The sequence below is a fragment of the Scyliorhinus torazame genome, chromosome 11 (assembly GCF_047496885.1).
Source record: "Scyliorhinus torazame isolate Kashiwa2021f chromosome 11, sScyTor2.1, whole genome shotgun sequence".
Lineage (NCBI taxonomy): Eukaryota > Metazoa > Chordata > Chondrichthyes > Carcharhiniformes > Scyliorhinidae > Scyliorhinus > Scyliorhinus torazame.
This window is the reverse complement of record NC_092717.1, coordinates 100,055,578-100,079,069: the sequence shown is the minus strand read 5'-3', so window position 1 is coordinate 100,079,069 and position 23,492 is coordinate 100,055,578. Positions and strand designations below refer to the sequence as shown.

General features: G+C 46.4%; 1 protein-coding gene across 1 annotated transcript in view; it reads left to right on the top strand.

The window, feature by feature from the left end:
- The first annotated feature begins 214 nt into the window (after positions 1-214).
- LOC140385410 (peptidase inhibitor 15-like) overlaps positions 215-23,492 on the top strand; it is a 46,765-nt gene continuing 23,487 nt past the window's right edge. The window contains exons 1-2 of the mRNA XM_072467533.1: positions 215-666; positions 973-1,274. Coding sequence (XP_072323634.1) covers positions 1,005-1,274 — 270 coding nt within the window. The 5' untranslated portion in view covers positions 215-666; positions 973-1,004. The remainder of the gene's footprint in view (positions 667-972; positions 1,275-23,492) is intronic.

Genomic DNA, 23,492 nt, shown 5'->3' with positions numbered 1-23,492 from the left:
TCCAAATATTTTAATTTAAAGGTGGTTTTAAGGTGTGTGTGTGTTGGGGGGGGGGGGGGGGGGGTTGGTTGTAGCAATGTTTTTTTTGTGTGTGGGAGGCTCTCCACAGGACTCCTGCTGAAGTTTGGACAACTTTCAAATACTATGTTCAAAATACGGTTCAGTGTGTCTGGAAAGTAACTGAAAAAAAAAACGAGGATCCAGAAAATGACACACGGTTCGCACTTTGCACTGACATGGAATACTGTGTCCTCCTCCCCTGCCAGCTTTTTTTCTTCCAAATTACACACATATGTGGTTTGGAAAAGCTCATGATGGGAGTCTGGCAACAGCGAGAAGAGCAACAATGAAGGCATTTGGGTTTCCAGATGATAATGTCTTGATTCAGGGGCCGTGAAGAGTTAAAGAGAGAGACACCATCATCGAAGAGAATGAGTTTGCCTTTCCCTTCCTGAAACGTTTCCCCCAATATAAAAGGCCGGGAACAGTAAGGAGAGGCCAGCAGAACCCCTCTCCCTCTCTCTCTTATAACGTGCCTTGCACTCCACAGTACTGCCAGCCTGACCTCACTCCGATCGCAAGAGTAAAGTTCTTTTCAAGATTCCTTCCAGACGGACTTTGAAATTTTGACTCGACCCACGTTTTGCCAGTGGCTGCATGCAAGAGGTGAGCTAAATTTATCTTTACACTGAATACATTTCTAAGCTCTAAATAAGGGATTGGAGGGAAAGCCGCGTTTATCCAAAGCTGCATCGGCCAGCAGGGAAAACACGAACTATTTTGATTCTGCGAAATGATTATCTGAATGTTTCCGTCTTGTTTGCTTTCGAAGAATAATAATTTAATGATAATGTATTAATAAACGATGAGCCCCCCTCTCCTCCCCAGTTGTACCACAAGTTTGAAATTGCACCTTAATGTTGAACGACCTGTACACATTGATCTTTATTCAGTGTAATATCTGGTTTGCAGTGCACCGCTTTTCAACCTTCAAACTGGGAATCATGAAGCTCTGCTCCACACTGGGTCTGGTCAAGTTACTGTGCGCTCTGCAAGGAACAAGTGCATTTGCCTCAGCAGATGTCTCCGGCACGCTCCTTCCATCAAACTTCAGCGAGAAGGAATCGTCTTGGAGAAATTACCTAGGGCCTGGGGATGCGCCGAAAGCCAGGCGGAGACGATACATCTCGCAGACTGATATATCAGTTATTCTCGATTACCACAACAAGGTTCGGAGTCAAGTCAGCCCACCTGCCGCAAACATGGAGTACATGGTGAGATTCATTTCTGGGCAGACTCCCGCCCCCGCCGGGATGCATGTTCACCAATCAGTAAATCACTGGTGGGCTTTAGTCAACACAGACGGTTACAAACATATTTCTAACACAGATTCTCAAAGTAGTCAATAGCTTCACTCCCCCTCACCCCCTGCCGAAGAGACGCATTAAGAAGCAGAACATGCAAAATAAAATGCAGGTTCTTTCTATTTTTTTGAGGTTTATTTTAAAGTGCCAAGGAATAAACAGAAAATGCATTGTTGTTAATGCTCAAATTGTTTGGTCTAAGAACTCGGCTCCCTTCAGCGAACTCTATAAAAGGCGTAAAATATAAATACAAAAAATATATTATTTGAAACATTTCTGCAGAAGTCCACGATTCGGAAACCACATACACCAATTTGTCCATTTTATGGGATAAGGGATGTAAGCATCTTTGAAATGTTATTCTAGTATTCCGCAGTGCACCAATCAGCTTGTCTGCAGGGGTAAGTATCGGTGATGGACTAGAACATTTGACATATCACTTTGTGGAATGTAAGCTCTGCTGATCAGAACAAGATGGGGCTGTTTAGCACAGGGCTAAATCGCTGGCTTTGAAAGCAGAAGGAGACAATCCAGCAGCATGGTTCAATTCCTGTACCAACCTCCCCGAACAGGTGCCAGAATGTGGCGACTAGGGGCTTTTCACAGTAACTTCACTTGAAGCCTACTTGTGACAATAAGTGATTTTCATTTCATTTCAAGATGAAATATTGGAACTATGGTTCCTTCACTGTAGCTGGGCCAAAATCCTGGAATGGATCCCGAACAGCATTGTGGGTCGACCTGCACCACATGCAGGCAGTTCAAGAAAGTGGCTCATTGCCAGCTTCTCAAGGACAATTAGGGATGGGCAATAAATGCTGGATTGACCACAAAGCCCTCACTCTGTGAAAGAATAAACAAGTAAAAATATTGCTGAATAAATACATTTTGTTGAAGCTTTTCTTCTTGCACTCATCAGATGAATCGTAAGAATGCAAATGTCAGGGGAAACAACAACTGACATTGGTATTCTTGCGATACCCTGATGAGTGCGAAATGAAAAGCTTGGACAAAGCAACTATAAAAAATATATATACAAGCAACTAACTCAAGCACTAAAACCTTTCCATTACCACTAGTCACCTATTTTTCATTGACAAATATAGGCAAATATTAACAAAGGGCAGCACAGTAGCACAGTGGTTAGCACAATTGCTTCACAGCTCCAGGGTCCCAGGTTCGATTCCCGGCTTGGGTCACTGTCTGTGCAGAGTTTACATGTTCTTCCCTTGTCTGCGTGGGTTTCCTCCAGGTGCTCCGGTTTCCTCCCACAGTCCAAAGATGTGCAGGTTAGGTGGATTGGCCATGATAAATTGCCCTTAGTGTCCAAAAAGGTGAGTTGTGGCTACTAGGTTACGGGGATAGGGTGGAGGCGTGAGCTTAAGTGGGGTGCTGTTTCTAAGAGCCGGTGCAGACATGATGGGCCGAATGGCCTCCTTCGGCAATGTAAATTCTATTATATGCAATTTTGAGCAACTTAGAAGATGTTTATTCAAGTTTTTGTCCATATCAGTGGATGATATAAATTTATTGCATGTCTGACAAAAAGTAGAATGTATCTTCTCTATAATTTGATAGGGGCACTTTTTGTTTCTTTTTAAGCACATATGATAAGGCAAATCATGTTAAAGTGCATCATTTTGTCACTGACACTCGCATCATGATAGATACCAAATGATAGATGGTTCCTTTGGCTAATTATTCTAACAAACAAAGACGGAGTTCCCAACAGTTTTATGAAAGTGGCATTTTAAAATTAACCAAGTAAAACACATTAGGAATAGGGGCCTGGGAGGTTGGCACAGTTTCCTTCCATGTCTGAGACTTGGCTTCAGATTAAATTTAGACTCATGAGACAAAGCTCTCCTCGCAAGGATCCTTGTCAAATAGACCAAGGTTTTTCAAAGTTAGGGTTGCAATGCGCAGGTGGGTCACGGGCGGGTGTTCGGTCCCACCATTCCTGCGGCAGTCCTGATCCCGGGAGAAGCGTCCAACAGCTGCTACTAGCTTTTACATTGAGAATTGCGGTTGTTGCCACCTTTTAAATGGAGATACATTAGACAGTCTTGAGTCTTCCGGCCAGAAGGAGCAGCAGAGAGCAGGTCATGCACCCTGCAAGTAGAATTGACATGAAGTGCTGTTCAGGTACGTGCTTTTGGTGCCAAAGCAGGGAGCAGAGTTGCCTTGATTTTCCAGCTGCTGGCAAGCAAGGCAAGTGAACTGTGAAGATCAAGGTTGTGTTAAAAGTAAGAGACAGCCAGAAACTCAAATAGGCAGTTTACCTAATGGACAGGAACTCACAACATAATCTGCTGGAGAGAGCTGCACAGGAGAGTCCAGGGCAGGACAGAGCAGTACTCGTGTTAGGGCTCCAGGGCCTCTGGTTAATGACCCTGAAAAAAGAAACTTATCTCGTAGCAAAGAAGTATAAAGGTGATTTCTTGAGGTATGGTTTTGTCAATTGTGGCAATGCAAATAAGGAGGCAAAGGCCACATGTGTTATATGCAGAGAAGTACTGGCAAATGAGAAACATTTCAGAATTTGAACGAGAAGTGGTGTGTGAAAAATTCCTTATCAGGTTGAGACCGCAGAGTCAGTTATTAACTTAGAGCTAACTCCAAATTAAAAGACGACGCTGCTACAGCTTATCTGTAATACCATATTAGAAACGTGCCAAAAGCCCTTGAAACTGTCAGAATTCTGGTGTAGTATCTTCAGGAGTATCCAATGCTGAGTAAAACATGCATTTTGTTGCTATTAATAATAATAATAATTGCTTATTATCACAAGTAGGCTTCAATGAAGTTGCTATGAAAAGCCCCTAGTTGCCACATTCCGGCGCCTGTTCAGAGAGGCCAGTACGGGAATTGAACCCACGTTGCTGGCCTTGTTCTGCATTACAAGCCAGCTGTTTAGCCCGCTGTGCTAAACCAGCCCATGCTAAACCAGCCCCTATTGCCGTTACTGATGACCTACATGTGTGAGCTTGGACTTTGCATTTTCATAAAGATGAAGATGGGACAAAGGAACTGGCTGTAGTCTGTACCTGACAGGTGCATTGCCCTCTGCTCCTTTGAAATGGATGCAAGTGAGATCATGGGGCTAAAGCAGGCTCCTCTTTCACATTAAAAGGTAAGCTAACATGGCGGGTATCATGAAGGTCATTCAGCGTGTGTCGCGAAGGTCGGTCGGAGTATGTTGAAAAGATTGTCCAGCATGGGCTGCGAAGCTCTGCTGGCATGGGTCGCGAAGGTTGTACGGTTGACAAGAGTGGGTCCTGGGAACAAAAGTTTGAAATTCACTGGTTTAGACAATCTCAATTCAATGTGGATTGAGCAAAACTGCTTCAAATTCCACCTATGTTGGCAGCACAAGTACAACATGTCAGAAAAGACATGAAAAGAGTTTGTGTTGGAGTTGTGCAAATCCACACTGGTGGAGGTTCTTTCCTGAACATTACTGAGATGGAGGGAAGTGAGTTTTACTCTAGTTCTGTATTCTCTGTGCCCAGTCAATAAGTGTTTGAAACTCACATAGAGTTGCAAAATGGAAAATATTCTGTTTTCTGGGAGTAACCTTTCTCACTTTGAAAGAAGAGCATTAACTTTAACAATGGAGTTTATTTTTTGCTGGGAGAGTGAACGCCACTTACATAACTAAAGAGGAAGAAGAGTTTCTGAACCAGTTGATATAAGGGGACAGACCTATAACTGCAGCATCCTGGGTTTCTGATGTAGCAACTAAAGTGCAATAAGCACTCCTGCACTCAAAATCAGTCAACTCGGCAAGCTGGTGGCCTACTACTGAACCAATATGATGTTTCCTATAAATACACTTGTCCTTGTGGTCTGGCTAAAAGAGTTGCTTAATTTAAAAAAATAATTTTTACGCAATGTGGACTTTGCTGACTGATGTGTTGGGTGCTCTGCTACACAGACGAACCAACACGCGAAAGGTACAACTCAGTTTTATTACGAACATTTATTTACAGTGGTAAACTGGTTACTGAGGTTCGATCATAACCCTTGAATCTGTGGACCTATTCCTAACACTATCTTGGAGTGGCACTCAGCACATGGTGGATGTCTGAGTGGTTTGCTGTGAGCTCTGTGCCCTGAGCTGTCTCCTGCTGGAATTCCACGGGAAGTGTTGTGTTCCCTGTTTTGTAGTGTGTATCTGTTGCCTGTGATTGGCTGTGGTGTTGTGTGTGTGTTGATTGGTCCGTTGATCTGTCCATCAGTATGTATGTCTGTTTGCTCCATGATGTTTACCTGAATATCATGACATTCCCCTTTTTTTTACAAGAACATGTGCCTATGTGGTTATAAATAGAGATGTGTACTGAGTGCAGCTGAATGTGTGTGTGTGCAATATCTACAGCATGTACATGGGGCTAAACTATATACAAGGGGCGATGTCGGGTGCGACATAGCAACGAGGTTGTACCATAAACAAAGGACGGGGAAATGTTGAACGACAAAACAAACTCCTGTAACGACAAGGAAGAACAGAAACACATTAACACAGTGGTATTATGAGTTCAATGTACAAACAGGCTCATAAGTCCAGTCTAGTTGGTGGGCGACGAATTTGGGTTGACTGCCTCAAGGGTGGGTCAGGATCCACCGGCTGAGGAATGGGCCTGGCCACAGGCAACGACGGAAGGGGCATGGTGGCAGGAAGCTCCACGAAGTCGACATCAGGGACAACAGGAGGGCGCAGTGTCAGTGTAAGTTCCCGTAGCGAGCGTGGAAGTAGGCAAAGGGCCCGGCGATTGCGCCTACGAATGGATCCATCAGGCATGCGAACCAGGAACGAGCGGGGAGCCACGGGTAGGAGAACTTCGGCAGGTGCTGACCAGCCACCTTCTGGTAAGTGGATGCGGACGTCGTCTCCAGGCGCCAGGGCTGGAAGATCAGTTGCCCGTGTGTCATATTCCATCTTCTGGCGAACGCGCTGCTGTTGCATTCTGTGTAGTAACGGAGCATGGTTGGTTGTGGGTACTAGAATGGATGGCACAGTGGTCCTGAGGGCGCGACCCATCAACAGCTGGGCTGGTGAGAGGTTAGTGGCTAGTGGGGCCAAGCGATAGGACAGCAGGGCTAGGCAGAAATCCGATCCGGCAGCAGCAGCCTTGCAGAGGAGCCGCTTGACGATGTGAACGCCCTTCTCCGCCTTTCCATTGGACTGGGGATGCAGAGGGCTGGACGTCACGTGTGTGAGGCCATACAAAGCAGCAAAGGACGACCATTCCTGGCTGGCAAAACAAGGCCCATTGTCCGACATGCATTAATCGGAATGCCGTGGCGAACAAAGGTGTCTTTGCAGGCCCTTATGACAGCGGACAATGTCAAAACGTGCAGGCGTATGACCTCTGGATAGTTTGAAAAGTAATCAATGACGATTACATAGTCCCTGCCGAGCACATGAAAAAGGTCCACACCCACCTTCGCCCAGGGGGACGTCACCAGCTCATGGGGCTGAAGCGTCTCAGGAGGTTGCGCCAGTTGAAACCTTTGGCGGGTGGGGTAGTTGAGCACCGTATTGGCAATGTCATCACTGATGCCCGGCCAGTATACCGCCTCTCGGGCCCTCCGTCTGCACTTCTCGACCCCCAGATGGCCTTCGTGTAGTTGGTCGAGGACCAGCTTGTGCATGCTGTGCGGAATCACAATCCGGTCCAGCTTCAGGAGGACACCATCAATGACGCCCAAGTCGTCTTGGACATTGTAGAACTGCGGGCACTGTCCTTTGAGCCACCCTCCCGTCATGTGGCGTATCACCCGTTGTAGAAGGGGGACAGCCGCAGTCTCCCGGCGAACACGGGCCAGACTGGCGTCGTCAGCTGGCAGATTTCCCGATGTGAAGGCCACCTGCGCTTCGACCTGACAGACGAACCCCTCCGAATCGGGCAGTGTGCTCACTGCTCTAGATAGGGCATCCGCAATGATAAGGTCCTTTCCCGGGGTGTAGACCAGTTGGAAGTCATACCTCCTGAGTTTAAGTAGGATGCGCTGGAGGCGAAGGGTCATTTCATTCAGGTCCTTATGTATGATGCTGACCAGGGGGCGATGGTCAGTCTCAAGGGTAAACTGGGGGAGACCATACATGTAGTCATGGAACTTGTCTATTCTGGTTAGCAAGCCCAGGCACTCCTTTTCGATCTGCGCGTAGCGCTGTTCTGTGGGGGTCTTGGCCCGCGAGGCATAGGCGACCGGGGCCCATGACGCAGCATCATCCCGCTGTAGGAGTACCGCCCCAATGCCGGACTGGCTGGCATCAGTCGAAATTTTAGTGTCACGAGCTGTGTCGAAAAACGCCAATACCGGGGCTGTGGTGAGCTTAATTTTGAGCTCCTCCCATTCCTTCTGGTATGTGGGCAGCCACTGGAACTCCGTGGACTTCTTGACGAGGTGGCGCAGAGCCGTCGTGTGGGAGACAAGGTTGGGAATGAACTTCCCCAGGAAGTTGACCATGCCTAGGAAGCGTAGCACTGCTTTCTTGTCTGCCGGCTGCGGCATGGCTGTAATGTCGCTCACCCTTGTCTGCATCCGGATGGACCCCTGACCGCGATATGTGGTCGGTTTGGCCGAAAGAACACTTGGTTCGGTGAGGCGCAGGCCGTTTTCCCGTATGCGCGCAAAGACGCGCTGGAGACGATTGATGTGCACCTGTGATGTGGTGGACCAGATGATGACGTCGTCCACGTAGACGCGCACCCCTTCGATGCCCTCCATCATCTGTTCCATGATCCTGTGAAAGACCTCGGATGCCGAGATGATGCCAAATGGCATTCTGTTATAGCAGAACCTGCCGAAAGGGGTATTGAAGGTGCACAGCTTTCGGCTGGACTGATCCAGTTGGATCTGCCAAAAACCCTTTGAGGCATCCAGTTTTGTGAAGATTTTAGCCCGGGCCATTTCGCTCGTGATCTCTTCCCATTTGGGTATGGGATAGTGTTCCCTCATTATGTTGTTGTTGAGGTCTTTTGCATCAATGCAGATCCGGAGCTCGCCGGAGGGCTTCTTAACACACACCATGGAGCTGACCCATGGTGTGGGTTCGGGGACCAGGATAGCACCCCTTGGTCCTGCAGCTGCAGCTTGAGGCGGTCTTTGAGTGGCGCTGGGTCCCTGCGAGGTGCGTGAATGACCGGGTGGCGTCCGGTTTGAGCCGTATTCTGTAAGTGTAGGGCAGTGTTCCACAGTTACCGGGTTCCAATCCTGGTACTATGATGTGTTGGGTGCTCTGCTACACAGACGAACCAACACGGTTGCGAATGGTACAACTCAGTTTTATTACTAACATTTATTTACAGTGGTAAACTGGTTACTGAGGTTCGATCATAACCCTTGAATCTGTGGACCTATTCCTCACACTATCTTGGAGAGGCACTCAGCACTTGGTGGATGTCTGAGTGGCTTGCTGTGAGCTCTGTGCCCTGAGCTGTCTCCTGCTGGAATTCCACGGGAAGTGTTGTGTTCCCTGTTTTGTAGTGTGTATGCTCTTGCCTGTGATTGGCTGTGGTGTTGTGTGTGTTGATTGGTCCGTTGATCTGTCCATCAGTATGTATGTCTGTTTGCACCATGATGTTTACCTGAATATCATGACACCGACTAGGCCAGCATTTGTTGCCCACCCCTAATTGCCTTTGAGAAGATGGTGCTGAGCTGTCTTCTTGAACCACTGTAGTCCGTGTGGTGTAAGCACACCCACTGTACTATTCGGGAGGGAGGCCCAGGATTTTGACCCAGGGACAGTGAAGGAACAACGATATATATCCATGTCAGGATGGTGAATGATTTGGAAGGGAACTTCCAGGTGATGGTATTCTCTTGTATCTGCTGCCCTTGACCCTCTAGATGATGGTGGTCGTGGGTTTGGAAGGTACTATCTAAGGAGCCTTGGTGAATTCCTGCAGTGCATCTTGTAAATAGGACACACTACTGCTACTGTGTGTTAGTGTTGGAGGGAGTGAATATTTGTGAATGGGGTGACAATCAAACAGGCTGCTTTGTTCTGGGCGGTGTTGAGCTTCTTGAGTATTGTTTATTCCATCACAGTCCTGACTTGTGCCTTGTAGGTTGTGGACAGGCTTTGGGAGTCAGGAGGTGAATTACTCGCCCCAGGATGAACAGCCTCTGACCTGCTCCTGTAGTCACAGTATTTATATGGTTAGTCTAGTTCAGTTTGTGATCAATGGTAACCCCCTCCCCCGGATGTTGCTAGTTGGGGATTCAGTGATGGTAATGACATTGAATGTCAAGGGGCGATGGTTTTATTCTCTTTTATTGGAGATGGTCATTGCCTGGCACTTGTATGGCAAGAATGTAACTTGCCACTTGTCAGCTCAAGCCTGGATATTGTCCAGATCTCGCTGCATTTGCATGTGGATTGCTTCAGCGCCCGAAGAGTCGTGAATGGTGCTGAACATTGTGCAATCACCAACGAGCATCCCCACATCTGATCTTATGTTCCAAGTAAGGTCATTGATGAAGCAGCTGAAGATTGTTGAGCCTAGGACACTACTACCCTGAGGAACTCCTGCAGTGATGTCCCGGGATTGAGATGACAGACATCCAACAACCACAACCATCTTCCTTTGTGCTGAGTATGACTCCAACCAGTGGAGAGTTTTCACTGAATCCCTGATTCCCATTGACTCCAGTTTATCTAGGGCACCTTGATGCCATACTCAGTCAAACTTTGCCTTGATGCCAAGGGCAGTTACTCTCACCTCACCTCTGGAGTTCAGCTCTTTTGTCCATGCTTAAACCAAGGCTGTAATAGGGATCAGGAGCTGAGTGACCCTGGCGGAACCCAAATTGAGCATCAGTGAGAAGGTTATTGCGAAGCAAATGCTGCTTGATAACACAGTTGCTGACCCCTTCCATCACTTTCCTGGCGATTGAGAGTAGAAAGATAGGGTGGTAATTGGCCTGATTGGATTTGTCCTGTTTTTTGTGTACAGCATGTACCTGGGCAATTTTCCACTTTGCAGGGTAGTTGCCAGTGTTGTAGCTGGAAGCTTGGCTACGGCCGCAGCAAGTTCTGCAGCACAGGTCTGAAGTACTATTACCGAATACTATCAGTACCCATAGCCTTTGCAGTGTCCAGTGCCTTCAACCGTTTCTTGATATCACCTGGGGTGAATTGAGTTGGCTGAAGACTGACATTTGTGATGCTACGGGCCTCTGGAGCAGACCGAGATGGATCATTCACCCAGCAGTTCAGGCTGAAGATAATTGCAAATGCTTCAGCCTTGTCTTTTAGAATCATATAATTAATTTACAGTGCAGAAGGAGGCCATTTGGCCCTATGAGTCTGCATTGGCCCCTGAAAGAGCACCCTACTTAAGCCCACACCTCCACCCTATCCCTGTACCCCAGTAACCCCACCTAACCTTTGGACACTAAGGGGCAATTTAGCATGGCCAATCCACCTAACCTGCACATCTTTGGACTTATGCACAGATGTGCTGGGTTCCTCCATCATTGAGGGTGGGGATATTTGTGGAACCTCCTCCTCTATTGAGTTGTTTAATTGTCCACCACTATTTACAACTGGATGTGGCAGGACTGCAAATCTTAGATCTGATCTGTTGTTTGTGGGGTCGCTTAGCTCTGTCTATCACTTGCTGCTTATGTTGTTTGGCACACAAGTAGTCCTGTTGACCAGGTTGACATCTCATTTTTCGGCATCCCTGATACTGCTCCTGACACGCTCTCCCGCACTCTTCATTGTGACATGTTTTGTTGCCACCAACTGAGACTGAATTGAAGCTTCTTAAAATCATTTTAGAATACAAGTCCTACTTCGGAGAGAGATCAGCCTTTCATCCAATCTTTTGGTATTGGAATCAAATCCAGATTCTAGAAGTGAAAGAATAGTATTCTAGTCCATTGGACCATCAATTCCCCCAGAACCACTGACCCAACAATTTAGAGGAAGATGGTGTATTCGTGGTAATGTCACTGGAGTCATAATCCAGACGTCCAGACTAATTCTTCGGGGACAAGGGTTCAAATTCCACTGCAGCAGCTGGGGGAATTTAAATTCCATTAATAATCTGGAATTGAAAAGCTTGTCTTAGTAATGGTGACCTTGAAATTGTTATTGATTGTGTTAAAAATGTGTCACGTTCACTAATGTCCTTCAAGAAAGGAAATCTGCCATCCTTACCTGGCCTCGACTACATGTGACTCCAGACCCACAGCAATGTGCTTGACTCTTAAACAGCCTCTGAAATGGTATGGCAAGTCACTTGGTTGAAGAGCAACTATAGTAATGAGGAGCTAATGCTAGCCTGGCCCACAGCATTTACATCCCATGAATTAATACATTTTTTTAAAAGGTGCCCCTGTATTTCTCCCATTTTCACTGGCTCTACATTTTACTGATGTTAATCTCATGTTGTCACATCAGAAAGTTGCACCATTTACTAAAAAAGGTTTTCTGGATAAGTTAATTTACGTTGCTGTTGAATGTTTGTTTACATGCGAGGTGATGCAAGTTAGGAAAATAACATGTCCCAAAAGTGTCGAAAACTTGAGCATAGAAAGCGCATGATAAGACTTGGAGACAAGAAGGGGAGGCTGCAGTGATTGTTTCCTTGCTTTTTTTGCATTTCATCCACTTTGGACATCTCCCAGTTTCATCTGAAGTGACTTGTGCTGGCTCCAAAGAGTTGGAGCCTGTTTTTTCAGAAAAGAAGTAAGGGAACACTTCTATACTCAAAATTCGCTTGGAAGACGTGGAACGCAGGAGGCACAGGCTAGGTGTGCCTGGCAGCAAGCCACCCAGGAGTATCAGCCTGGACACCTAGAGGGATGTAGCTCAGTACCAACATTTCCTGTCATATTGCTTCATTGCTTTCACAGACTGTTGATGTCTACTATTAAGGATGGCATGGAGTCATATATCCATGGGGAATGCCATACCTTCTCCTGAATTTCTCAAGGTATATTGGGTGGCAGTTCCTGGCACCCGGTTGGTCGCCACCTGATGGCGACCAACCGGGTGCCAGGAACAGTTGTGCATGCACATTCGGCCTTTACTGCATCTGTCATTGCTTGTGTGGTTTCTCCCTTGAGCTGATGTCAGTACTGGTTTCCACCTGCACTGTCTGCAGCGCGGGTTCAATTCCCGTACCAGCCTCCCCGAACAGGCGCCAGAATGTGGCGACTAGGGGCTTTTCACAGTAACTTCATTGAAGCCTACTTGTGACAGTAAGCGATTATTATTATTTAGTAGGGCATTCTTGGGCACAGCACCACTAGGTGAATGGTGCTCCTATGCAAATTATTCCCACTGGGTTTGTGCAGGCAGATAGTCATAGCTACCAAAAAGATTGTGGAGACTTGAGCCAAGCAGATTACCTGCACATTAAGTGGCAGAGTACACTAATTGTGAATTTCCTTGCACTTTTTCTTAGCATGATAAAAGCGTAAATTTTGAAAATATGGCCAAGCTCAGGGTCACTGTGTCTTTGTCTCTCTCTCGATTCCTGTTCAACAGCCTCTCTTGCTTTTCCCACCTTCCCTCCGGTCATTTTAAAATTCTGGAATGAACGTTGTGGGCTGAGTGCCTTTGGGTCAGCCAAATTCTTTGGAGTTAGTCCGGTGCATTACTTTTACATTCTAGTACTGTCAACTATTTGTGATGTTTCTTTAGGAAATAAAGGACAAAGAGGTTGGGGATTCAACTGAATTAATCATTACAGTTAAGTGTTTAATTTTTAAACATTTTTCATGTAGATCGAGGTGGGCTTTTATAATGCTGGGACTTTTTTACATGCAATTTCAGAAAGCAATGCTGCTGTACTGCTATACGTGTCCAGTACAGGTCTCTCTCTGGCAGTCTCTCAGAGCAAGAAGGACACTGTGACGGAATGCAATGGTAAGAGCTTGTGTGTGGAGTGTTTTAAACATGGCGAGACAGTTGTGCTGCAGCTATTACGGTTCTGGCTGACCAGGAACATCTGCCACTCTTGCCACATGCTTTTTCACAACTGGGCTACGTTGGCTAGTTTGTGCCAATGTTCCTTTCTTGACGGTCAATGGAAAGGAGCCAAGAGTTCCCACACGTCAGAGACTATAGTTAGAAGTTCGGGAAAAGAGAGAGAAACAAAAGTTCTCAGAGGACCTGGGACGAGTGGATTCTCGGATCGTACCAAAGGTCATAAAGATCATTCCATTACATCCTGACCCTGACACTGGCTTGTCGGTAAACTGAAAAATGTGACAGATGGATATATGCATTTGTGCACATGCGTTACTGACTTTGGATAAACGCACATAAAATTAAACTTTCACAATTTCTCAGTTTTGGAATTAGTATTTGCAGCCGTTTGACACAAAACAAAGATTGATTCAAAATCAACTCACCCCAGTGTCAGTATTCCCAACTTGGATGAGCATTGTGAGAAAAGGAAGTGATACATTATGTACAAAGTGCTGGTGACAGTGGTTAGGAATGAACGGTTTGTCTTCAAATGCTGTACTGAGTTTGTCAAGTTGTACAACACTGTACAATCTTGTATCTGAAGGATCTGCAGGATGATAATCAACCCGTTTGGTCACATTATGAATGCATCTTCTGTGACCATCACATCCTGTGGTGGGACCTGACCCAGAACCTCTGACTCAAACGTAGGGCACTACCCACTGTGCTACAAGACCTCCTCTAAGCAAGGCCTACTCTTAAGGAGAATGCCAATTCTATATTTTGTTTCTCGCCTCTTTATTCGACATCTAGCACTGGTTTTTCAAAGTTTACTTACTGGAACAGACTTGTTCTTCCCATAGTTAGTAGTATAAAGGTAGGAATAACTGTTGGTGCTATTGTTGGATGAATGTTTATTGATATTTCTCTGGCCGCAATTTTAATTGAGATATCAACTCACTTAAAGTAAACAGGTTAATATCATGGACAGAGAAATGTCCTGTGCTCATGTCACCATCGTAATATCAGCTTATAGTCTGAAAATGACAATCTTTAACTATGCCAGTTGAAAACAAGCCAATGGAAATGTTACGTACAATGAGCACTGAAAGTAGTAACTGTGAAATGCATGTTACTTGGTTTGATTGGATTGGTTGACAGTTTCTAAGCACCGTGGCATTGCTGATGATGTCCACTCAACTGCAGCTGGTTTGCAGCTTTAACAGGTTACAGATCACCAACAAACGGATGATAAAAAGGATGTCAGCCTTTCATCAGCATCATTTAGAACCATTTCTCGCAGAGATTCAAATGTTTACGCAGGGTAGCAAAAACAGGCTCTATATGTGATTGAGTAGAATAGTTCCGAGAAACAAGGAAAAGACCAGATAGGACAAAACTCCAAGGAAGGCAATAACTACTGAATGATAGAGGCTCAAATAGTTAATTCTGCAGTATCAATAAACATTGAGCCCTACACCATGCAGGATGATAATTGCTGATTCTTCATTAGGAAAACTAAGTTATAAACTGCTTTGCTCATCGATACAAAATTGTTGTTAACTTCAACAGTAATAGAGGCGGCACGGTGGCACAGTGGTTAGCACTACTGCCTCATGGCACCAAGGACTCGGGTTCGATCCCAGCCCCGGGTCACTGTTTGTGTGGAGTTTGCACATTCTCCCCGTATTTGTGTGGGTCTCACCCCCACAATCCAAAGATGTGCAGGGTAGGTGGATTGACCACACTAAATTGCCCCGTAATCGGAAAAGTAAAAGAATTGAGTACTCTAAATTTATTTTAAAACCTTCCGCGGTGTGTTCTGCAGCGGGGAGGACAGTTTGCCAATGACCTATGGCAGGATCTTCTGGTCCCACTGTTGTCACCGGGGTTTCCCTTTGGTGCCGGGAAACCCGTGGCGGGGGTGGCACGGCCGGCAGGACCGTAACACCCGTGCCAGCATAAACAGCCAGAAAACCCCACCCTATGCTGCATTCTGACTGTTTGCACAATGGAGATTTTGAGCCCATGTTAGCTATCAACGAGAATGGCAATGCGGGTGGGAAATTTGGTGAGCATCGAAATATGCAATTCTCATCGGCGAAATCACATTTTCTAATTTGCCAGGCTCCTTATCGTTGGTGTAACAATAAAAATGCCTCAGAAGACCAGGAAGCTCATTTTAATACATTGTAATATAATTAGTGAGCCCTCCGACCGAGACTTCCTCCCTTCAATGAATATTTATTGTTTGCTGGCACAATTTACAACAGCTGTATGAAAATGAGAACCTGGAGATCTCACCTCCAGAGGGGATATCGAAGGTCAGCCCTCGGGTCACATTACCATCCAGAGTGCCAGTCACACAGAGGGAAGCGGAGGGGACATATAGGACCCAGATAAGTGCAACTTGGGATCAAGGAGTGGGGGTGGGGTTGGATGGTTCAGTATCGGCATCTCAGAGTGTGAGGTCACTTACATGCCTTAGTGGCTTGTCATGTCTGTGAGTCTCTAGGCTTAAAGGGGTCCGCCGGCTGGTATGCAGGCAGTGCTTCATGTGTCCTTCGTGCTGGACCTGTGGCGCTATAACCCGCTGAGGGATTGCCCTTCCAGAGTGGAAGCTGGAAAGTGATAGGAGCAGGTGAATCCATAGGGTCAGCACTGGGGGCAACTGTGAGGTTCTTGGGTGGGGTCCCGTGAGAGGCCAGACTGAATGGACAGAGTGGGAAACTCTGACAAGGGATGTTTTCCAGCCTCATGAGGCCTGAAGACCCTCACATAGGGGGAGGAAGACTGCAGTGAGAATGAAGCCCCAACACTCAGGCAGCACTGTGAAGCCAGAGAGAAAGAGCTATACGGAAGCTCAAGGCCACTAGTTATGGAGGCCAGGCTGTCAGGGATTAGAGTCTGGGTGGCTGGCTGTTCAAATTGGAATGTTCGTTTAATCCACAGTCCATCAGAGCTGGGGATTCAGGGTGCCCTCTAAGGATGACGTTGACATGTTAATTGCAATCTTCACATGCATTAGGTTGCCTCGCCTGCCACAAGGAGGTGTTAGTTGCCTAATCAGCTCGCTGACCCTTCCTTGATAAGTCAATTGTGTCACTTTAGTCAGCATTGCAATGCATGAGTGTGCCACTGATTGGCATCCAACTTTTAGCCCTCTGGAAGCCTAGCCCCCAAGCATTGAATGCCAAGGCTACGTAACACAGAGGTGCCACAGATATGGCCCCTAATGCAAGGTGTATGGTGAAATTGCTCATCAGTCATATCATTCAAGTGATGCCGGGGGTAGTGTCTTGTTTCTCTATGAGGTTAGAATGCAGATTCATTGAATGCACTCAACTGCCCTCACTGCTCACCCATGGAGGAGGCACGCAAACCGCTGAGGCTCTCATGGGTTGAAGCGCTTCATTCAGGTGGAGTTGAGAGGGACAACTGTGGGGAAGTGGTTAATGTGTGACAGGGGAGGGGGTGAGGCTTAATGGTAAGGCATTCACATAGGGGGTTCATATGGGTGGATGCCTCAGATATTGGGAGGGCTATGGTTTAGGACATTGTTAGGACTTCTTATTGCCCACTGTGATGTTCTCTTCAGTTTATGACTCTGGAGCTTCATGCAGCCAGTTGAGTTTGTAGTTCTATTGATTGCAATCAACCAGCAGCAGCGACATCAATGTGCTGCTGCACGTGGCCAGGAACAGCGCCCTCAGAGGAAGGGGAGGCAGGGACTGTTGATCTACCAGGAGCAGAATCAGTGATGTCAGAGCCTCGGAGGAGACACTACTGGCCAACGGTATTCCAGCATAGAACTTCCTACCTCCAGATGTCATTGATCCAGTGCTGAAGTAGACTGCATCTGTTCCAGGGAATGGTGGACCACCTGTGCCAAGCAGTACAAGAGTTGGCACCACATGGGCTGGAAGGTCACCCATTGCCTGTGGCCCTGAAAGTCACTGCCTCTCTGCACCTCTATGCCAGCAACTTGTTTCAGGGCTGCACCAGCAACCTGTGCTGCATATCTCAGTCAGCTGTGCACAAGTGCGTAAGGGAGGTCACAGACCTGCTATTTGCGAGGGTTCACATGTACATCACCTTGGACCGGAATCAGCCGAGCCAGGACGCCAGGGCCATAAGCTTTGCGCACATAGCAGGCATGCCCCTGGTGCAAGGTGTCATCGACTAAACCCACATAGCTTTGCACTCCCCCTGATGGCCTTGGGTGCCATTTTTGAACCACAAGGAATTCCAGTCCCTCAACGTGTAGATTGTCAGTGACCACTGGATGCGCCTTATGCAGGTTGAGAATAATAATAATAATCACTTATTGTCACAAGTAGGCTTCAATGAAGTTACTGTGGAAAGCCCCTAGTCGCCACATTCCAGCGCCTGATCGGGGAGGCCGGTACGGGAATTGAACCCACGCTGTTGGCTGTGTTCTGCATCACAAGCCAGCGATTTAGCCCACTGTGCTAAACCAGCCCCTTGGGAATGGGATGGAATGTGCCCATTCCGGAAAGTATCCATGATAATTACATCTTACAGTGCCCACAGGTCCGAACCATTTTGAATGAGGGCAGCAGCTGGAGGGATGACTCCTTGGGAACAAAGTTTACCCACCAGGAGGAGGCTGATAATGCCAGTGCGGAGGCCACAAACACCCGCTGAGACTTGATTGCTATCATGACGTTCATGCGTTCATGTGCGCGCCAGTGGAGCAGGTGATTGGACTGCTCAGAATGCAGTCCTGGTGGCTGCACCAGTCAGGGGGAGTCCTCCAATACAGGTCCAAAGGGGGTGTCCTGCATCATAGTGGTCTCCTGCGCTCTGCACAACCTGGCATTGCAGCAGGGAGAGCAGCTGGACCAAGAGGACATGGAGGAGTGGAACATCTCCTCAGCTGAGGGGAATGTCGAGGAGGGCAGTGAGGAGCAACCTGCTGGGGAGGAAGAAAAAGGATGATGGGGTGTAGGACCAGAAACGCCCTCATTTACTCTCGATTTGGCGATGCCCAGGACTAGATTGTGAAGATCTCTCCCATCATGGTATCTGATATCCATTCATTACTGAAGTGCCTGCGGGAGGTTATCGCAAGGTCAAAGTGATTGGCAGGACGCTGCAATAATGATGACTTGCAGTAAGGACAAAGCGATGCTCCTCTCATCCTCAGTGGTATGTCTGACTCTTGCCTGACAGAGATCGTGGGGGGGGGGGGAGGGGCAAGGGAGCAGGGGTGGGGTAAGGGGGCAGGGGTGGGGTGGGGGAGGTGCGTGGTTTAACCTTCCATGAATGAGGGGTTGGAGGAGTGAGTCTGGGGTGGGGAGGTGTGCCAGCAGCACCATGTCTTTACTGCATCATCAGTGGGAGGTGGGAGAGACTTAACGCTGCCATTCTCACACTTCACAGGAATGAAGTGCCGAGTGTGCCTGGGGGGTTTGCAGAGCATGGCACCATGATATGACAGTGTAGAGTATCTGTATGGGTGAACAACGTGATTTTAAATACAATGGTGACTTATCTCTATTCGTGCCGAGGTTCACCCATGCCCAATAGCTGCCTGTAGTTTCATACTCTTCATCACCCTCCTGCTATGTTGAGGTGTATCCCCAATAGCCACAGTTGAGGTTTAGAGGACCCGCTGCCTTCTTTGCCCTGTTGCCTGAGATGGCCTTGGCGGGTGTTCCCTGAGGGGCATGGACCTTGAGGATCCGTGCCTACTTTCAGGTTACACTAAGTGGCAATTTAGCATGTCCAATCCACCTAACCTGCATATCTTTGGACTGTGGGAGGAAACAGGAGCACCGGTAGGAAACCCACACAGACACAGGGAGAAAGTGCAAATTCCACAGTCACTCAAGGCCAGAATTGAACCCGGGTCCCTGGCACTGTGAGGCACAGTTAACCACTGTGCCATCGTGCTGCCCATTTGAAACCTGCATGATGGCACACATGCCCTCAGACATAGAGGTCACGAGTTGAACCATGGGGCGGACATCCCCCACCATGGAGTGCACCTCTTGCACCAATGTCTCTACTACAGACGTCATATTTGATCCAAGGCTGTTTTGAGGTTAGGAGCTGAGTGACCCTGGCGGAACCCAAATTGAGTGTCAGTGAGCAGGTTATTGTTAATTAAGTGTCACATTTAATGTTAATGACCCCTTCCATTACTTTATGATGATTAAAGTTGGAGTGAAATGGCAGAGATTTGCTGAGTTGTATTTATCCTGCTTTTTGTAATCAGGACATACCTGAGTAATTTTTCACATTGCTGGGTAGATGCCAGTGTTGTACCTGTACTAGAACAGCTTGGCTCGGGTGTGACAGGACTGCAGAGCTTAGATCTGATCCGTTGGTTGTGGGATTGCTCAGCTCTGTCTCTAACTTGCTGCTGATGTTGTTTAGCATGCATGTAGTCCTGTGTTGTGGCTTTACCAGGTTGACACCTCATTTTTCGAAATGCCTGGTGCTGCTCTTGGCATGCGCTCCTGCGCTCTTCATTGAACCAGGGTTGATCTACTGGCTTGGTGGTAACGGTAGAGTGGGGGATATGCCAGACCATGGGGTTACAAATTGTGGTTGAGTACAGTTCTGCTGCTCCTGATGGCCTCATGGATGCCCTGTCTTGAGTTGCTAGATCTGTTCTGAATCTGTCCCATTTAGCACAATGCCACCCAACACGTTGTACGGTATACTTAATAGGAAGACGGGACTTTGTCTCCACCAGGACTGTGCGGTGGTGACTCCTACTAATGGATATTGAAGTCCCCTTCCCAGAGTATATTCTGTGCCCTTGCCACCCTCAGTACTTCCTCCAAGTGGTGTAATGATAGAGTGGGGGGTATGCCGGGCCATGGCAAGTACTGAGAAAGTCATAGTTCTGAGTGGCATTATGATACAGTGTAGTAATAGTATAGCCAAGGGAGTCAAAGGCATATCGATTACTAAAATAGGAGAATGGTACCTGTGGAGGATTCTATATGTGGAGCATCAACTTCCTTGCAGTTGGTGATCAAGGGCCCTGAATAGTACCTTGACGCTTGGATGAAGGATCTCTAAGGAGGAGTGGAAAAATATTTTGGCAAAGAAAGTGACTACATTAACAGTCCATCTGGCAGCATCTGTGGAGAAAGAAAAACAAAGTTAATGTTACAAGTCCAAATGACTTCTTTTTTTTAGCTCTGAAGAAAATTCATGCATACTAAAGGCGTTATCTCTGTTTCTCTCTTTCCACAGTAAACGTACTGAGTTTTTCTAGCATTTTCTGTTTTTATTTAAGATTTCCAGCATCCACAATATTTTGCTTTTTCAGTGCGCAGTTTAGAGAGATGAAGTTCAAGAAGACCGATGTGTGAGGCTTCTGGGCTGTTGCAGGAGGCTGGTATGGGGCATTGGACCACTTGTGAAAAAGGGCAAGGCTATGCTGAAGGGAGATTTCTTCATCTGAAAAGAAATGGCAGCATTGTCTTTATGGAGAAGGTAATCGGAGCAGTGACGGGGGGATTTAACACTGTTATGATAGGAATGGGAGAGGTTTTAGGCTTAAGAGAGTCCAGAGAGAGATCAGGAGCTTTTAAAATTGAAGCAGAAGGCTGTTAAAATAAAAAATATATTATGAGAGGGGAAAGGGAAAACTGTGAGAGAACAGGAAGGAACATCAAAAAAAGTAAGAAAAGCAGGAAAAATAAGGGTCAACATAATTACAGTCAATGTAAGAATAGAAGCAGATAATAAAAAGTTGAGTAGGCTTGATTGTCTGGAAGAGAACAAAGTTCAGTGTGATGAAAGAGGAGATGACACAGACACAATGGGCCAAATAGCTTCCTTCACTGCCGTCAATAGTTCTAAGATTACAATTTCTACGAATGGGAAGCAAAGTTTCCCTTTGGAAGTATGAAACTGTAAGGTTACACATGAAATAGCTGCTTAATTTCCTCTCAGAAACTCCATTCTTCCTCTACTTTTCCTTGGTGTGAAGAATTACAGGACTGATAAAAAAAATCCCCAAAAATGACACTGAGCACTGATCACCGAGTCTCACAATCATTGCTGTGTCTTGCTTCCTCAGCAGCAGCCTCTTCACAAACTTTACCTTCCCCATAAAACTATCTACTAACATTTGCCTTTAAAAACATAATAGGCCACCCAGAGTTTCCAGTGCGCTTCTTTTCCACCCTTGTTGTTTTCACTCTCTCCAACCCAAGGTCTATAACTGACCTGTGTCTCAACAGCTTCCTGACTGCAATCATTCAGTGTGTTCCTGAGCTGCCAAGTCTCAACTTTTTTACCCCTCTGAAACCCAACATGACCTGATTTGATCTATAGACATGCGTATACCCCATGGCTGTTGTCTGCAGAGCAGCTGTGTGGCCGACTCCCAAATCTGATGCAATCAAGAAAATAAAAGTGTGTGTAAAATAAATTCCAGGGACGCAATTTTTTGTTAACTTGGATTGTTCCAATTGAGTCAATTTTCAGGGTTATTCCCTAAAATGTAATTAGAGCATTTAAAAACATAGACTGGCGCATTTAAGGTTCAGTTCCATTACAAATATTTAGTGCCAGATACAGCAAGAAAAGTTTAATGATGCTTTAGAAAATAATTTGGTGAAAGAGCTCAGATAATTCTTTGTATTTCAATGACTCAATGGTTAAAATATGAGTTTAGGCTTGAAGGCACATGTGTTTTTTTCTTTTGTTGAGAGTTTAGAGAGAGACAAATGGCACTTCAGAGCGTGATTAAAGAAAAATTAGATGATATTGCCAAATGGTTAAAGAGAATGAGAGATAATCTGTTAAGGGGGGGGGAGCAGGGTGGAGAGGGACAGCTAAAGGCATCGTGTTGTCAGAGAGGAGGAAAGATTTCTTTCTGCAGGGAGAAAAGACAAAAGTAAGCTTTAATGAGGGAAGGAAGGGAGACCTTGCTGAGCAAGAGCTGGGAGCAGATGTAGGGTGGAGAGACAAGGAAGAGACAGAAGAGCACTTGTGAAAAAGGAACAGAATGCATTCCTTTTTTCCCACCTCACACCCATTAAAGATAAAGAAAGGCCCTGTAGCAAAGAGAGATGTTGAGAGAAACCCTATTTGATGTTATTAAAGATAACTTAATAGCCCCCTTCACTGGTTGGGAAAGAGGGGAGAGGCTGGATTCGAGAGAGGGTTGAAGGTGGAGTCGCAAGTGGATAGGGTGGTGAAGAAGGTATTCAGTATGCTAGGTTTTATTGGTCAGAATATTGAATACAGGAGTTAGGACGTCTTGTTGAAGTTGTACAAGACATTGATAAAACCACAGATGGAATACTGTGCTCAGTTCTGGTTAACCTACTTTAGGAAGGACATTGTTAAACTAGAAAGAGTGCAGAAGAGATTTATGAGGATGCCACCAGGACTTCATGGTCTGTGTTGTAAGGAGAGGTTGGTTAGGCTGGTACTTTTTTCCCTGGAGCGTAAGAGGCTTAGGGGTGATCTTATAAAGGTCTATAAAATAATGAAGAGCATAGATAAGGTAGATAGTTGACATATTTTCCCAAAGGTAGAGGAGTCTAGAACTAGAGGGTTTAAAGTGAGAGGGGAGAGATGCAAAAGAGACCAGAGGGAAATTTGTTTCACACAGCGGGTGATGAGCATCTGCAAAGGAGTGCCAGAGGCAGTGGTAGAGGTGGGTACAATTTTTTCTTTAAAAAGCAGTTAGACAGTTACATGGGCAGGCTGGGTATAGAGGTATACGGGCCAAATGTGCGCAAGTGGGACTAGCTTAGTGATATGGATGGCATTGACAAGCTGGGCCGAAGAGCCTGCATCCATGCTCTAAACATCTATGACTCTATCAGAAGAGGACTTGTTCAGGAACAGAGTGAGAGATATATTGTTGAACGATAAAGTCCTTTGCTGGGAAGGAAGAGGAGTGAAAGATGACTATGAGTGGCAGAGAGTGAGAGAAAGAGAGAGAGATCTTAAAACAGGAAAAATAAATAAAGGGGTTAAATTTCCCAGCGGGGATTTCTGTGGCACTCGCTGAAGTTGAGTTGTACAATCTGGAGAACGCCTGCAGAAATTCACCATCATCCAGTTTCCAGTATTGTTTAGCTGGACAAGTAGTAAGAAATGGGATGGAGCACTGGACCATCACCTACTTCAGCATCTGCCCAGTTTTGAACCAACATACCAGGTAGATGGTGGGAGTG